General features: G+C 43.9%; 1 protein-coding gene across 2 annotated transcripts in view; it reads right to left on the bottom strand.

The window, feature by feature from the left end:
* Positions 1-17,615, bottom strand: part of MYO6 (myosin VI) — a 176,261-nt gene that overhangs the window by 30,557 nt on the left and 128,089 nt on the right. For both annotated transcript variants that reach the window (XM_090035228.1, XM_090035237.1), the window contains exons 20-25: positions 17,399-17,492; positions 12,465-12,595; positions 12,232-12,309; positions 11,295-11,424; positions 5,709-5,799; positions 4,436-4,586 (exon numbers count right to left, since the gene is read on the bottom strand). In XM_090035228.1, the coding sequence (XP_089891354.1) occupies positions 4,436-4,586; positions 5,709-5,799; positions 11,295-11,424; positions 12,232-12,309; positions 12,465-12,595; positions 17,399-17,492 (675 nt within the window). The remainder of the gene's footprint in view (positions 1-4,435; positions 4,587-5,708; positions 5,800-11,294; positions 11,425-12,231; positions 12,310-12,464; positions 12,596-17,398; positions 17,493-17,615) is intronic.

The raw sequence follows: 17,615 nt of genomic DNA, 5'->3' as shown, positions 1-17,615 counted from the left end.
TGAAGAATATAAAAGCCCTACAAAGGTGCTAAGCACTAAAACTTTACTCTATTTGCATTTTCTTTTGTTTTGGTAGAGCGTAAGAGTTATCTGACTCTTTCAGAATTCTGAATTGACAGACCAATTCTGCTGAAATATTTCCGATTCATTTTGTAACAATGTTGCATGTCTCAGATTCCCTGGCTAGTTTGTACATGAGGAAAGAAGGGTTAATTGGGTCCTTGCAGGGAGCAAGAGGTGCCTATCTGTTGGAGACAGTCACTAAGTAACAGAACTGAATAGCCTATGTTAACAAAAAGGTAGGATCTTGACAAACATCCCTTCAGGGGGCACCCCACTTCCCAAAATGGACAAAGATGAAAGTGACATAAGGTTAAACAAAGGAATCAATGGACTAAAGAGGGAATCCCGAAGGGACAGAGGGCAGAAGAACCAGCTGGGCTGGTTCAAAGATAGAGGGACAGACTCTGCTGAAAGTACTACTAATGTCCCATAACGTTGTTTGATTAAGTAAGAGTGACTTTTTCACTGCTTGGGACTTCAAAGCACACACATCTGCCCTTTGAGGAGGTAAAGTGTCTCTCTTGAGAGCCAAACTGCACGGTGACTCCCTGGGAGAGGGGTGCAGATAACTGGGGAGGGGGACTGAAATGCTGGATCACAGAGTCCAAGGAACCAGTGACTCACCACACCCTAGAACAGGGTTCAGCAATTATTTTGGCTGGAGGCAGACTGAATGAGTTTTGGTGAACTGCAAGGGTAGCCCTGCCCCTTGACGAGTGCCTCACCCCCTAGTTATCATTTTGGGACTGGAAGTCCCATGGCATGGGGCTCCCTGCCACTTCCAGCAGAGTCCCAGGAGTGGCACATGGCAGCAGGAAGTGGGGAAGGCCACTGGCTCTATCACATGGGCCTTCCCCTGACTGCCACATGAGTCTCGGGAGCTGTACATGAGCCATGGGGAGCACAACAGAGCGTGTGCTGGCTGGGGCCATGGCCTTCCTGCATATTGAGGATAGGAGTGAAGTGTGCATGCTGAATGGGGTGCAACTAACTGCTGAGTGCTCATGGGAGATCAAAAAAAGAAAATGGGTTGGAGGGTCAGATCTGGCCTGTGGGCCATATTTTGCCTGCCTCTGATCTAGAAGCTATATTCTGGCTGACTTCTCAGGAGGTACTTGGAGACACTGTATACAGCTGGGGGTCCTGAGCAAGTGTTCCCTTGGGGGAATCCATAACAAGGAGCTATTAATTTTCTCACTTGAAAAAACAGCAGGCAGTCTGCATCCTCACAACTGAGGACTGGACAGAACCTCTCCTCTGAAGTCTATTATCATTATTACTCCTCTGGTCCCTCCTCTGATAATAGACTCCTCTTAAGTCTATTGTCTATTATCATCAACCCCCTCCTCACCCAGCACTAAGGAGGAGGTATTCATCCTTAAAAATATAAACAAAGGGTGGAAGCTTGATCTTGATGTGGTAGATCTGTTTCCCATGGAGTTTCTTAGCTCTATCAGCTTAGTTCCTAATCAACTGCACAAAACTGCTTTTCAGATAGCAGCCAGCATAGCGTTACACTATTTGATACCCAGGCATTAATTTCATAAACAGTATTTTTTCTACTTGCCAAGCTTAAAACATTTAAAGAAAAGAGATAATATCAAGCAAGACGACCCCAATATGATGAAATACTTGACTGGATAAAATAATAGGGGCTATTATTTTTCTGTTTATAAAGCTTATTGGAAAATATTGATAGTTTTAATTTTATTTAATTCATTCTTAATTTTCTTAGACTTATTACAGGTTGTGTTTGTTTGTTTTTTTAAATGAAATAGGCATGATATTTCACATCTGTTTACTGGATTATTTCTCTTAGGGCATCTTGAACCCCCTGTACAGAGGGCAATTAATACTATTGATATAAAAAAGGGTCATTTCAAACTTTGACTTCATCAACCTTTGACCTGCTCTGCTTTAAAATACGGATTGTTTTTAAACATGGATTTGTAATACTGAAAATTTACTATTCTGCCAAAATAAGGACTTCAACATCGCAAAATTTCATCTGCCTAGATTGAGAACAACTCACCATGAAACACAATAAGATGCATTTTTCCCCAAATTATCTAGAACTTTGACTTCATTCTGCCTGCCTGCTTTTTTCTTGTGACAAGGCTGGTATCAAAATAACCATGAGCCATGCTCTTTAAAGAAAATGTGTATGAACTAGTGTTTGCACTGAATTTGAATGACCATAAGAATCTAGTACACAGGAAAAAAGAGGGACCAAGCAACATCAGCACGTCTCACTCCTGATGAGAGTATAACTACTCCTGGAAAACAAAGCTGAGACGTCATGTCAATGGTGATAAAATTTAACTCTCATTGGTCCACCCAGTGGTATCAGGGACTCTTTGGGCACCTACACACATACAGCAAGGCTGCTCTTGTGGCAGGCCAGTAGGGGGCGCTCCTGCGTTGAGCCGCCCACCTCCCTGCGCCCGACCACCTGCCAGACTCCGAATGCCTCCCTAGGGGCGCCTTATGTCCAGCCCAACCCCTTCCTGGAGCACATACGCTAGCCTGGGGGTAACGTCGCCGCCACCACCCCAAGAATGGACTCACTCCCGGCCCTGTGTCCTTGGGGAAACACAGGCGTAATGTCCTACGGGTACTCGACCCAGTACAGGCACTTGGGGCACTTCCCCAAGTCCAGGGGCAAAAAAGTACACAGTCTCCCTTAGTCCGCAGATCTAAGGGGTCTCTTAGGCATAATTTAGACCCACCCCTCAATAAGTGTCCCACACCGGTCACAAAGGAAGACTTTACTGGTTACAGGGGTAGGGTGAAAATAGGGTACAAGATTGAGCAATATCCTAGAAATCCTAAAGAGCAAATAGTCTGGCTGTGGTAGCCTTTTGATCACGCATCTGAATTACTGCCAGCTAGATATCTATCAGATCTCGAGAAGCTTACTCACATACTTCATCCAGAGGCTGGTGAGATCCTTTCTAGCGCCCGGCTGTTCCTGGTTCATGAGTTTTTGGGGGAGAGGGCCCTTTCAGATGTTTATGCTCCTCTGAGTCCCCCCCTCATGGCTCCAGCCTCACCTCATGGCCAAAGAGACTGCCTCCTCACCCGTCCTAACTTATATAGCCCCTGTGGCCTCATTCACCTGGTCCAGTGGAGGCCAGCCCCAGCTGGCTGTCAGCCAACCAATTTGAAATACATCACCTGTTTCCAGGCAGATTCCAGCCCACAAGGTAGATGCCCCTCACCCAGGTACCAGTCACGTAGAGAGAGGGAGCAGGTTTCCCCCCTCCCTCAGGAATGCAGCCAGCTCAAGTTACCTAGAGACAGGCTGAGGGTGTGGTCTCCTCTGCTGAGCCCACCCTACTCAAATGGTCACAGCACAGAGATTTTATCACATTGTCACAGGGCAGAGATTTTGGGGAGAAACCAAGGTGGCTTTCTGCCACAGCTCTCATGTGCTGTACTTACAGTATTTGGAATAGACATGATTAATCAAGTCTGCTGGAGCGTGGTAGTTACTGTGCTCCAGCAGGCTCCAGAGTCTCCTGTATCAGCATCCCACACTGAAAAATGTCAGCTGGAACGCTTTAACTAAAGCTCAAACAAGCTTTAAAGTGCCTACGCTGGCATTTTTCAGTGCGTGGATACGGATACAAAAGATACTCCAGGCACTTATTCAAAGATTACTCACCAGACTCTAAGCGTATTTCTTAAAAGCCTCTGGGGCAACAGGGCAAGGGCCATTGTTGTCCCCCTGCTTTACCAATGGGAGTTATGTCTTGTGGTTGTGTCAGGGTTGACTGTGTCATAGGTTAGACAATGAATTTGTATAGGATGGTTTGAATAGGGAAGATCCTGACTGAGGCAAGGGGTGGGGAGTTGGATTAAATGGCATTTGGAGGTCCCTTCCAGCTCCACTTTTCTAGGATTCTAAGTATTTGTAAACTCTAATTTTTTCAGTAGACTTTTGAGGTCTCACCTCAAGGATACCAGGCTCAAGAACAAAACCTTTTTAGTAAAATACCCTTCTTAGTACTGGAATTAATTATAATGGAGTTATGAGTTTGAACATTTAAAACACTGTTACTATACATTTGTCTAGGAATGAAAAAACTGGGCAAAACAGATGATTATCAAAAGGTTGCTGAGTCCATTATAACATGCATGAAGGCCAAATTATCAAACTTAGGTGCCTAGAGTTAGGTGCCAAATAAGTGGCCTTATCAGTCACATCTGGCATTCAAACTTAAATAGAAAGGGATTTAGCACTTAAGAAAATAGTCAGGCCCTAGTTAGGTGGCCTTACTGTGAAAACTCCATTCAAAACTCTGGCCTACGTACTTCCTGCAGAAATTACTGTCAAAAGTTAGAAGTCCTTTATGCTGTTTTTCCATACCTTAATCTTTGCCATCAAAGCATCAATAGAACACTCCAGAATCTTTATCTGGTTACTCATATCTGTTTTTCCTTCTTTCAAAGCACTTACTACTTCATTAAATTTAGCAAGTCTCATTTTCAGCGTACGCACTTTTACCAAGCCATCAATTCTGTGAATATGAAACAGATCATTACATTTTAAGATGTTTATGGAAACTAAGTGGTATTTTTAAAAGTAGTGCTAAAGAGACCCATTAATTTCTAACTTCATTGCTCCTTTTCAAGTCTGCTGCTACAGCTTACTCTCCAAAATTCAAACAGTAGCATACAAGGGACTGTATTGTGCAGACATCCAGCACTGGCACACAGAGCTTTTCACTATTAATATACTTAGTGTGAAACCATAGTATGGGAATTAATTAGCAGCGACTAAAGTCAATTATCAGAAAATGACAAAAAGAACATGAATGCGCTTGTAGTCTCTACTGGATCCATGAGGCACCGCTAGTGAACAAACCTGTAGGAAACAATAATCAGACCAAACTACTCAGCAGGTGACTCTTGGGAGATGCACTCAATGCATATTCATAAAAAACAATGAAACTTTTACTGGTGGCTAGTGCTTCAAGTCACCTTTCAAATGGCCTGGACTCACTTAAAGCAGGGGTGATCAACATGGCCCATCCAGCTGGCAGCCAAACCCCATTTACCAGCAGCCCCTCCCCACATGGCTGGCTGGTCTCCATGGAGACCTCAGCAGCAGCTGCACTGTGAGAGCTCATGGCTGGGATTGCCATGGAGACCAGTCCCAGCCCTGCTGGCAGGGCTTGCAGCAAAGCAAAGTATAAAAACAGATTGCATACAAACAGAAAACAAAGAGAAATAGTTTTTCATCTATGTATGTGAAACAGTAGCATGAAACCATGTCTGAGTTGTATCCCTCAATAACAGCTGTTCCTTTCTTTAACATAATTAAGTGCTTGCTGCAAGAACATGAGAGTGTATGTTTACTGTCCTTATTTAATAGGTAAAAATATTTTAAAATGGCTAATTTGAATGCTGTATTCTCTTTGTTTCACAAGTTACTGATTTTATTAAATTTGTAGAAGCACAAAAGGAAAAGCCAAAAGTAAAATACAAGCTTCAAATATAATATTGTGTAGACTTCATATCCCAAAACTGTTTTGTGATCAGACTTGATATCTATTCCTTTAAGCATAGATGACTGCTTTCCATTTTTAACAGAAAATTTTTGAAAGTTAGATAGTTCCTGACCCTCGTAACAACCTTACCGTGGTTTGTGCTTCCTCTTGCAAAGCCACATGCGAATAGTCTTTTGCATTTTAATACAGGCACTAGCGCGGTATTTAATTTTGTTTTTTACTGTAAAAAACACACACAAAAATTAAAATGAGTCTGAACAGTATTGTAGTTTTAAAATAGTTCAATACACCTCTGACATCCCCTGATATAGCTGGCAAGTTTACAACATAGCTATTTAAAAAGTGAGGGCCCAGAATGACAAATAGATGACAAGTCGCCAAGGGCTAGATCCTTGGACGTCACAACATTAATAGTTGAGACACCTAACTTCCATGCTCTGCTGCCTAGTGAAAATTAAACCACAAAACTCCTCAAACAATACGTAGGATAAGTCTAGCACCTATGAATAAGGTTCAGAGAAGCCAGCAAGCTAAACAGAGCAAGAGAGGACAGGATTGAGGTCCTCAAAAATACCTAGGCACTAGTTCATACCTTAACTTTGATCAGGATTCTCTCCTATGGATACAGGAGAGCCCATGGATACCAGCTCAGCCCATTCTCCCAGATACAGTGGTGGAAGCAGACAAACGAGGATTCATGAATGGGTTAACCTTTGGTAATTTAAGCATATGCAGGCCTTAAAATGAATGTAATCCTGTCCCAAAAGTCCCTGGGTTGACGCAGAGAAATTCTCAGACTTTCAAACACCAGCCTTTCAGTGCACAACCTACTTGTTTTTCATGTTTTCAGCCACACATTTGTGTGCAACTACCATGGGGCAATTTGCTCCAGTTTATGCCTTATATTTCATGTCTCTGTTCCTGGGTTCAGCATTGTGGGGGAGGGAGGAAAGGGCAGAGGCAGGGAGGAGGGTAACCAGCTTATAAACTCCAATTCAGACTACCAAGCCTCAGGTTTCCCACTTCCCCCCCCCCCCAGTGTTTAACAACCAGCCAATATAACATTCTGAGGTGGAATTCTCCATCTCCTCTGCTAAATCCATTTCATTTGATATATATAAATATTCACAGGAGAAGATACTTTCAACTTGATTCCCTGCTATCCCAGATGAGTACCTGAATCACTGGGCTAAAGATTCAGTTTCCAGCTCTCTCTGTCCAGTCTAATAGATACCTAATTAGCAATGGAATTCTCCTGAGATCTGAGAAAGCTGGGTTCAAGTCATTGATCCAAATCACGCAGGGAGGGAATTCAAATCTGAATGCTAGGATAGGACTCTAATCTCTTGGTGCATTTATACACATGCTCCAGGAGGCCAGGGGGGGAGGCAGGGGCTTTAATTAGAGCTTTAGTTAAAGTGCCCCCACCACCATTTTCCAGTGTAGGGACACCAATACATGTGATGCTGGAGTCTGCTGCAGCATGGTTATTACTAGGCTCTAGCAGACTCGATTAATCTTAATTACAGTGCATCTGAGTAACCTTGATGCATGTGTATAGGTGCCCTCAGATACTGGGATTCATAGATTTATAGATTGTAAAGTCGGAAGGCACCACAAAGAATCATCATGTCCGACCCCCTGCCCCTGGCAGGAAAGTGGACTGAGGTCAGATGACCCCAGCCAGGTGACTATCAAGCCTTCAAGACCTCCAAGTTAGGTGACAGTACCACCTCTCTTGGGAGCCCATTCCAGTTTCTGGCCACCCTTACTGTAAAATTTCTTCTTAATGTCTAACCTGAATCTACTCTCCACTAGTTTGCATCCATTACTCCTAGTTACTCCTAGGGACACTCTAGTAAATAGCACATCTCCAATTCCCTGCTGTCCTCCCTTGTTAAACTTATAGGCAGCTACAAGGTTTCCCCTCAGACATCTTTTGTGAAGGCTGAAGAGATCCAGATCCCTCAACCTCCCCTCGCAGGGTCTTTCATGGAGGCCACTAATCATGTGAGTGGCCTTCCTCTGAACCCTCTCCAGATTCTCCAGATTCCTCTTGGAGTGCAGCGCCCAGAACTAGACACAGTACTCCAACTGCAGCCTGACCAATGCCAAATAGAGGAGGGGCATCACTTCCCTCGATCTGTTGGTCATGTATCTGCTAATGCACGAGGTGCGATTGGTCTTGTTGATGGCCTTGTTACACTAACAGACACAAAACACAATCCTTAAGAGTTTTGACCCAACAGCCTTGTGTGGTGTAGGCTTCCTCTAAGGATGCCTACTGGATTAGAGCCAGTCAAGTCATAGCTCTGTGCAGGTAAGTTTGTGGAAGGGAAGGGGCATGAGGGAGGGAAGGGGAACAGGAGGCAGATCGAGCCCCACCCCCCCCGGTGAGGGAAGAAGTGGGGCAGGGGCTAGGGGTGCTGCCCAGTCAAGGCCATGAATGGGACCTGGGGTGGGGACGGGGAGAAGGAAAGAGCTGCAGAAAGCTCGTCCAGGGGATCAATGTCTTAAAAATCATGGCAGGCACACTTGAATGAAAGCTTGCCAAACGAGCTTTAGTTGAAGTGCCACTGCCACCATTTTTAAGTGCGGGGATGCTTTTAACTGAAGGGCAGCTGAGCAGGATGAGGGCAGATGTGGGCTCTCTGCCTTGCTGCCTTTACCTCAGGGCCCTGCAGTCACACATTCCCTGTCCGGCCAGCAGCAGGACACACAACTCATTGCCCTCACTGCTGCTGGGCCAACAGGGGTTGCACAGCCAACGCAGAGCCCTTGAAGCAAAGGTAGTGGAAGGGAGAACCTTGAGCCCACAGCATGCAGTCTGCATCTGCCCCATATACAAGTCTGGGGGGGCACAAGCACCCCCATGCCTCCCCTTTGTGGTGCGTGCAGCAGCAGGGAGCCACTCCCCATCTTCACTCCCCCCTCTCCCCCGCAGCTCCCTGCCCTCACCCTGGGTCTCATTCACTGCCCTTGTTGGGCAGCGCCTCCAGCCCCAGCTCCTGTCCCTGCCCCACTCCCTCCCTCACCATGGGGGCCTTGATCTCCACCCCCATGTGCCTTCTCTCCTCCTACAGCCCTTCCCTCCACAGATTTACCTGCTGGTCACTGCTCTCCATGCTGCCCAGCTGCTTTCCTGGCCATGTGCATGCATGTGACTGTGCACATGCATGCAGCATCCAGGGGCCCTGGCCAGAGGGCTTACTATATTTATTGGTGACATTATCAGCTACACAGGCCAAGAAAAGCCAATAGATGATAATGTTTAACTTTCCTTTTATCAGTGCTGATCCGATATGGCACCTCTATGGTGTACCTCTAGCTGGGTGTCGAGCATTTTAAGAGGCATCAAGATTTAAGTGTTTTTCCCCATGCCCACTGAAGGACACTGGGATAACTAGGGACTTCAGGTTCCTACAGTTAGATAGCAGCTGGGCAGGGGTTTAGTAATGTTAGTAGCCCATAAATGTTGGCTTACATGCATAAAGGCATTTAAGCAATCAACTCTTTTCATAAATCTACTTCCTATGCTCACATGATGAGCTGCTACTTCAGCATCAGGGTGTCTGTGCATAAGTTAAATAACGGGTAAAGTGGGGCCTCTGCAAGACATGCTAGGAAATCTGGTAGTCACACCAGACGACAAAGTAACCTATTTAACAATTTCTTTGCCTCCATTTTCCTGAGCAGGGACTGGATCAGCCCCCCCACCGGTACCCCCTCAGGCCCCAGGGGAGGTGCACCCAGGCCTAGGGTCAGTGAGGATCTAGTCAGGGAACTTCTGGAGAGACTGGACATATTTAAATCAGCTGGTCCTGACAATCTCCACCCCGGAGTGCTGAGGGAATTAGTAGAGGTCATTGCAGGACTGCTGGTACAGCTTTATGAGCACTTGTGGTGCTTTGGTGTGGTGCCAAAGGACTGGAAAAGGGCCAGTGTGGTTCCCATTTCCAAAAAAGGGAGGAAGGAGGACCCAGCAAATTATAGGCCAGTTAGTCTTACCTCGATCCTGTGTAAGTTTTTGAGAGAATTATCCTGGCACATGTCCATGAGGGGCTAAAGGGGGAGGTTATGCTTAGGGGCAACCAACAGAGGTTCATTAGAGGCAGGTCGTGTCAGACCAACCTGGTGGCTTTCTATGACCAGGTCACAAAATCCTTAGATGCAGGGGTAGCAGTAGACGTAGTCTTTCTGGACTTTAGGAAGGCCTTTGATACTGTCTCTAACCCCATTCTCATTAAAAAACTACGGGAATGTGGCGTCGACACCTACACAGTCAAATGGGTCACTAACTGGCTGGAGGGCTGCACCCAGAGAGTGGCAGATGAGTAATTTTTGACCTGGAGGGATGTGGGCAGTGGGGTCCCGAAGGGCTCGGTCCTCAGACCTGCACTGTTCAACATCTTCATCAGTGACTTGGATGAGGGGGTAAAAAGCACCCTGTTCAAATTCGCAGATAACACTAAGATGTCCGGGGATGTAGGCACGCTAGAAGGGAGGAATAGGCTGCAGTCAGACCTAGACAGGTTACAGAAGTGGGGGGGGGGGGGCAGATGAGAACAGGCTGGGGCTCAACATTGACAAGTGCAAAGTACTGCCCCTGGGGAGGAAGAACCAGCAGCATACCTAAAGGCCGGGGAACTCCCTTCTCGTCAGTACAGAGACTGAAAAGGATCTTGGAATCATTGATGCCAAAATGAACATGGGCCAACAGTGTGGGGACATGGTCAGGAAGGCCAACCGCACCTTGTCATGCATCCACAGATGCATCTTGGTCCAAGGAGGTGATCCTCCCCCTCAGTGTGACATTGGTCAGGCTGCAGCTGGAGTACTGCGTCCAGTTCTGAGTGCCGCACTTCAGGAGGGATGTGGAGAACATGGAGAGGGTCCAGAGGAGGGCCACTCGCATGAACAGGGGGCACCAGGGCAGGCGGTATGAGGAGAGGCTGAGGGACCTGAACCTGTTCAGCCTCCACAAGAGAAGGCTGAGGGGGGATCTGGTAGCCATTTACAAGCTAGTCAGGGGGGGGACCACCAGGCATTAGGGGAGTTCCTGTTCCCCCGAGCATTACCGGGGTGACTAGAAATAACGGTCACAAGCTGGCAGAGGGTAGACTCAGACTAGACATCAGGAGGCGCTACTTCACTGTCAGGGCGGCTAAGATTTGGAACCAACTTCCAAGCGAAGGCGTGCTGGCTCTTACCCTGGGGGTCTTTAAGAGGAGGCTAGATGAACACCTTGCTGGGGTCATCTGACCCCAGTATTTTTTCCCACCATGGCAGGGGGTTGGACTTGATGTTCTGCTCAGGTTCCTTCTGACCCTACCAGCTATGAAACTATGAAATACATACAACTTTCATATAAAAACTCTCTGTAACACCCTCTTAGGCCATTACTTAGTTGTGCACATTTTTAAATCCTAAATACAGTGGAATGGATTCAATTATGATGCTCATTTAGGGTATAGTTCTTTAAGAATTTACACATACACTTACCATGAAACATGAGAAGTCCTGTTGACTTCAAAAACTTATTCACATACTAAGCAAAGCAAATACAGATGTGGACCTTAGTTACTATTATTCAAATTATGAACTAATGGAGCTAGCTGCTATTCTACAGTGTTATCAAATATTTGGGTTTATTAAAACAATAATAGAATACATACAATGAATAAATGTTAATACATTTAATATTAGGATACATACATTTAATCACTGAGAGAGAACACCACTGAACTTTTTTCCAGCGACTGCAGATAAGCCAATAATTGACTCGTTTAACCAGCTCTGCTAAATGATCAGGATCAGACTTCATTATCTGATCAAATTCTGCAAACTAAATACAACAAAATGAGAATACAGACAGTGGACATAACATAACAGAATGTTGAGAATGGAGATAAAAAGATCACTACAGTAAACCAAACCTTGAAACCATGGCAACGCACTGCGTACATCTTCCAACTAATTCAGCAAATAATTCGAGAATTGGCTACAGTATTTTTAAAGCATTTAAATGCTTGTGACATTTGAAAATTCAGCCACTTAGCCTGAATAGAGGCTTATTACCCATTTTGGGTGCCCCACTTACTGAGCTGTCTCTCAGTTATACATCTTTGAAAGTACATTTTAAATTACATTAAGAACCCCAAAAAGAAGCCAGAAGTCACAATTCATTTCCTGAAAACTTGGCTTAGTAGCCAGGTTTAAGGTAGCCAATTTTGAAAATCTCAGACTTGCACGCTACAGCTTTCCATAATAATAGCAATGGTTCTTGCCATTGTAATGAAAGCTTATCCCTGGACACAATTACTACATTTTTTTCTCCTTTTCCCATCTATATAAAGAAGGATGTATTGGATATGGATACATATTAATGAAAAACTTTGTTTCTCTGCCAAAACTGTGAAGTTTGTCTTCTTTTTATGATAGTCAGCATAATAATTTTGTACTAAGAAACATTATTTTCTGGAACCAGATGAAGCATGAAAAATAAATGTAAATGTATATATATTTTTAAATATACTTAAAATTATTTCAAACTGGTCTGAAATTAATGACCTGCAGCCAAAAAAATATTAGGAAATAGCATCAAGGTGAAACATTATATGTTCATAAGCTACAAACAAATTGACATACTTACCTTGCCAGGTCTAAAAAACACTTTGGTTAATCCAAATTTGTAATCAATTTCATTTAAACCCAAAGCTTTAAATAATGCCTGTAATATTAAAAAAGAAAAAAAATCAGTTTGGCTCGTATTCAATAAAAACACTCTCTTAAAAAGACCCAGCATTATAAACCAAGATAATATTTGCTGCCCAAAATGAAAAAAAATAATATGAACATGTCATTTAGCATTCAGAGTGTTGCTACCTTGCAGAAGAGCCTTGGGTCCAGTCGAGCTAGTTTTGCAGGCATGTACTTTTTGTACATGTTATATAACTCATGAAAGGAAGCGCGTGACGGGAAACCACCTTGCATCAAGTCCAAAACAGACACCATGCCTATAGTCACAAACACACACAGAGAAAAAGCTGACATTAGTAAATGCACCAGTGGATTTATTTTAATAAAGAAAATAATAAGGAGTTAAACCCTATGAAAGAGCTCAAAAGCTTGGCCTACAGTCTCAATTCAGCAAAGGGCTCATCATAGACTGGCCCCAGAATCCACCATTTCCTGGTCAAATGGCTACATGGGAAATGACAAAGTCTGCAATGATTTTTTCCCCCTTACTGCCAGATACCTGGAAATCAAGGGCACTGGTCTTATTTTCTGGCTTCTCTGTTAAATCTTATCTTATAAATTAACCACAATACAGTGGGCTTACTAAGAGAAGAAATAAGCTATACCTAGCAGGTATCTTATTTGTTCTTAATCTTTTTTGAAAGGGGAGGGGGAAAAGGGGGAATAATAATAATAATAAAATGACATTGATAGGTGTGATGTCAATGACATTAGTGGCCTCACACCACCTCCACGTGTGTGGAACTGGCACAGATTAACTGCTATTAGCCTCAGTTTCAGAATATTGGGGTTTACTCACAGTATTGGGGTTGTGCCTCATCTGGTAAGAGGCAATTTGTATAACCCTGCTATAGCCAAAGCAGTATAGTGGAATGAAAATATTAAAGGGATCAATAAATCCTAATGTGGAAACAAAAGCCTGAAGTGTAACTTAATGCTATCCAAATCAGTAAATGGCTGGAGCTATGTCAACCAATAAAACACATTTGATCCTATTCCGCCATTTTTTAAAATCCTAACAACAAACATTGTACACATTTTAAAGTTTCCCCTTTGTTCGACTACTTACCATTACTGGTGATTGATCTATTTGTCACTTCTCCTGTTTAAATATTGTTCTGGTGATGTCTGCTGTATTTTTTTCACCTTTTGATTGAGTACCATTAAGTTGCCCCCTTTCCCCCCACCCCAAGAAAAAAAAAAGTTACATAGGAAACCTCTCCTCTCCAATTTAAACTTCATTCATTTTCTTGGAAGTATTTGCTGTTTTTCTATTTGATTAGCTAAAATAAGTGTACAAAAAATACTAAAGCATAACATGCTTATAAAAATGTACTCTGGCAGAAAATAAAAAGCTTCATCTATTCACTCTCTCTGTCTCCCCAACACTGCCAAGTGCTCTTAACCTACAAAAACCTGCTGATAATGGTGTTAATGGAATCCTAATTAAAGCAAAGTTGTTAAGCATTTGTGATTAGCTAAATTAAACATAAACATGACTTGACAGGACAAAGTATAAGCGGGCTTGCCAAGACACCAGATGCCAAACCTGGAAATGTCTGTAGCATTCGAAAAAGAGAAACTAAGCACAATCAATTGAAACTACAAAAAGGAAAAAGACAAATATTGAGAAGTGAAAAAAATCCCTATAATGTGATCTAATACTGACTCACAATGTGGCAATATGCTTTACTAAAAGCACATTCTAGCAACCCACTAATCCATTCATATCACTATTCACAGTCTTGCAAGGAACAGTCTGGATAAATCTATCTTTAGAATAATACCATGAATTATGAAAGGACTTTCTCTTTTTTTTCAGAATTATGAAAATGCAGTATCATTCAAAAGCAAGAGCTCATTGCTTATGTTCATTTAAGTATTGGGGCCAGATTCAGATGGGCTTCATTTTAGTATAGCAGCAGTCCTGCTCCACTGCCAAGATCTCAGTTGAAAGAGCGGCTTCCTTGCTACAGTGGTGCTATAAGCCAGGAGTGGGCAATTATTTCAGGCAGAAGGCCACTTACTGAGCCTTGGCAAGCCATTGAGGGCCACGTAGCCATGACAAGTAGCCAGGGGCACATAAATATTAATTTTCTAAAATTTTTAGGGGCCCCACAGGCCAGATACAGTGGCCTGGCAGGCTGCATCTGGTCTGCAGGCCGCATTTTGCCCAACCTTGCTATAGTCACTGAAGCATATGGTGGTCGGTGACATAAGTGTCCACATAGATGAAAATTCTCTTCACAACTGAATACACATCATCATGACTGGAAAACAGTGCAACTCAGGTTGACACAAACACCCACAAAATTTAGTATTAAGGCTGTGATTTGATCCCGAAGAGAAACTATTCCCCCTTGTTGGTTTTCTTCATTTTGCAGAAGGGTGGTATCTTGCTTATTTTGATGGGATGCCCTCATACTAAATGCAGCTTTTGAGAAACATAACTCTTCGAGAAGATACTAGGAGAGCCAAAAGAAAGTGAAATTGATAATGTAGTATAAGTATGAAATGAACTTCAAGTACCTTACAACACATCCAGTAATCTATAAACATAGGGGGTCACTGGTGTTTCCAGGTTATGTAAATGGTAGAAGTGATATAAATGTACTGAAATGCCAATAGCAAAGCCTGATTACACATCAGACCAATAGTAGCAAGATGAATTTTGAAAACATCTGGTCATAAGAATGGTGAAATACATGTGCTTACCTTAACCAAAGCATGTGCAGAGTAGAAGATAACAGAACTGTTTCAAGTGGTGGACACCCTAATTAATTCAGATATCCTTCGCTTGGATGCACAGTTGAGTTTCTAACACTTGAATAATCTGTAAACACTTGAATTTACAAATAAATTGTTCTGTTCTGGCTTGAGATCCTGCTTCTCTGCAGATGCAGCTAACAGGACACTGCTATGTCAGCTCTTCTTGAGCTGCTCACTAAGTTTCTAGAGGCACTAAGGCAGCGTTCCCAATCTCAGGGTCGCTAAAATAAAAAACGGGGTCACAAAAGCACTCAACAGTGTTAACCACTTATGCTGAAAGTCACAGAAAGAAGCAGCAAACAGCAAGGGGCTGCATGAGGTGGAGGGAGGGTGGAGGAGGGCAATCAGGCAGGGGGCACACACACGTGGCAGCCAGACAGCAGGGAGAGCAGCTCCCTCCAGGTACGTCTATGCAGGGAGGACAGATTGAAGCCCCCACAGTGAGGGAGGGAGTGGGGCAGGGCTAGCGCTGGAGGTGCTTCCCAGAGCTGGGGCAGGAATGTGGGACCTGACTTGGGGGGGCAGGAATGAGCCATGGGCAGCTCATCCGGGAGGCTAGTTCCCCACCTAAGTGCGCACTCCCAGGACAGAAAGCATGGGAAGAGCATGTGCCCCCCAGATTTGTGCATGGGTAGAGGGTGGACGCAGGCTGTCTGCTGCAGGCTTGGGGCTCCCCACCCTGCTGCCCTTCCCTTGAGGCCTCTGTGGCCCAGTGGTTGGAACCCAGCATAGGAAGGCAGAGGGGCCAGAGGGGCATGGTACTGCTGCCATGGCAAGGCCCCCCCTGCCCATCTGGAAGCAGCAGGGGGCACAACACTGTGCCACCTGCACTGCTGCTCCTGGGTGAGCAGGGGGTACACCTCACCATGGCAGTACAGCTAGTGTGGGGCTCCCAGCAGCACCAGAGCTTCCTGGCCCCATTCTGCTGCCCACTGGACTGCAGAGGCCCCGGGGGGAGGGCAGCGGGGTGGGGAGACCCAAGCCCTCAGTGGGCAGCCTGCAACCTTACCCTCCCCTGCCCCTCCCCTCCACAGGCTCCATTCCAGCCCTGCCACCCACAGGGGGAGGGGTATTGATATAACCTGAATCATTTTGGGGTTGCAAAAAATTTCCAATTTAAATAGGGTCATGATGAGGAAAAGGTTGGGAAGCACAGTACAAAGGCATCCCAGACCACCAGGAAAATGCATATGTGCTGCCCTGCCTCCTTCAGAATCTAAGGATGTCTATACATGTGTTAGTTTGCATGCTAATTAGAACACAGATTGGTGTAATTAGAATGCTCCAGTGTGGCCTCACCATCATCATCATCATCATCATGTGTATAAGCCCCTGTGCATTTAAAAATGGCCACAGGGACACTTTATCTAAACCTCATCAAATGAGGTTTAGATAAAAGCACTTCCATGGCCATTTTTAAACCCACAGGGTTTAAAAACAGTGAGATGTTTTAATTAGAGTGACTCTTCAGGAACCATTCTAATTAAAACACCCCACCCCTAGGAGGCTTGGGGCCCATCCTGATGGGTTATCAAATCTGCCTATGCAGTTACGTCTGATTCTGTTATAAAAGGCTGAGAGACAAACTGTAGAGAAGCTGCAGTAAAACACCAAATTTTTTTTGCAGAATCTAAAAAGGCCAGGGAATTGAAGGGAAGAAGCTTTTGGGAACAGTAGCCCAGGACTGGCAGAAGAAAAGTTTTGTTTGATGTTTTGCCAAACGTTGCTGAAGAATAAAATTTTGCCTTGTAAAAGATCAGCAGCAAATCCTTCCTAGATTGAGTAAATAGGTCAGATGCCTTGCACTCCAGCACATACCTCATTAGAATGCCCCTCCTAGCTAGACAAGACCAGTAGTGAAATTCAGAGGTGTGACATTAGGTCAGCCGATGTTTCTTATTTTAGGAGAGAAGTGGGAAAAGGAGTAGAAACAAGGAAGAATACCAGATTCTATTAAGAAAGCTACTGTAAAGTTCCTGCTGATAAAGAAGTCTGCAGGTCCTAAACAAAAATCAAATGCATAATGGAAAAAGCTAAGTCAGCTTTTTACTTGACAGTGAAAAAAAATCTGCAACATATTATAGTTATAGTCTTTCTTTGACTTATCATGTTACTAATAATGAACTACAGAATTAACTAATACACTTTAAGTCACACTTTAATTGCATCTTGATAGCAATATAAGTACAATCTTTCTTTAATTAAGGAATAATACTGTTTCTGTTGTTCCAGATCTACATATACCTGAAATACACAACATAATAAATGAACCAGAAATGGGCATACATTACCTGAACACTGAAGCTGAGAGAGAATCTGACCTCCTTCAAAATGGTGACTTGTCATCTTTAAATTAGGCTTGATGCAGCGAATAAAGCTAGAACCCTATTATAAATGCAGCAAGTTAACAGAATATATATCTTGTTTAACTTCCTGAAATAACAATGCATCACTGAAGTCACAGAACAAATAAGAAAAATAATAAGATTTCAAAAAAGAAAAAAAATA

The sequence above is a fragment of the Crocodylus siamensis genome, chromosome 1 (assembly GCF_052110815.1).
Source record: "Crocodylus siamensis isolate JL-2025a chromosome 1, ASM5211081v1, whole genome shotgun sequence".
NCBI classification, from domain to species: Eukaryota; Metazoa; Chordata; order Crocodylia; family Crocodylidae; genus Crocodylus; species Crocodylus siamensis.
This window is presented reverse-complemented; position numbering and strand designations above follow the sequence as displayed.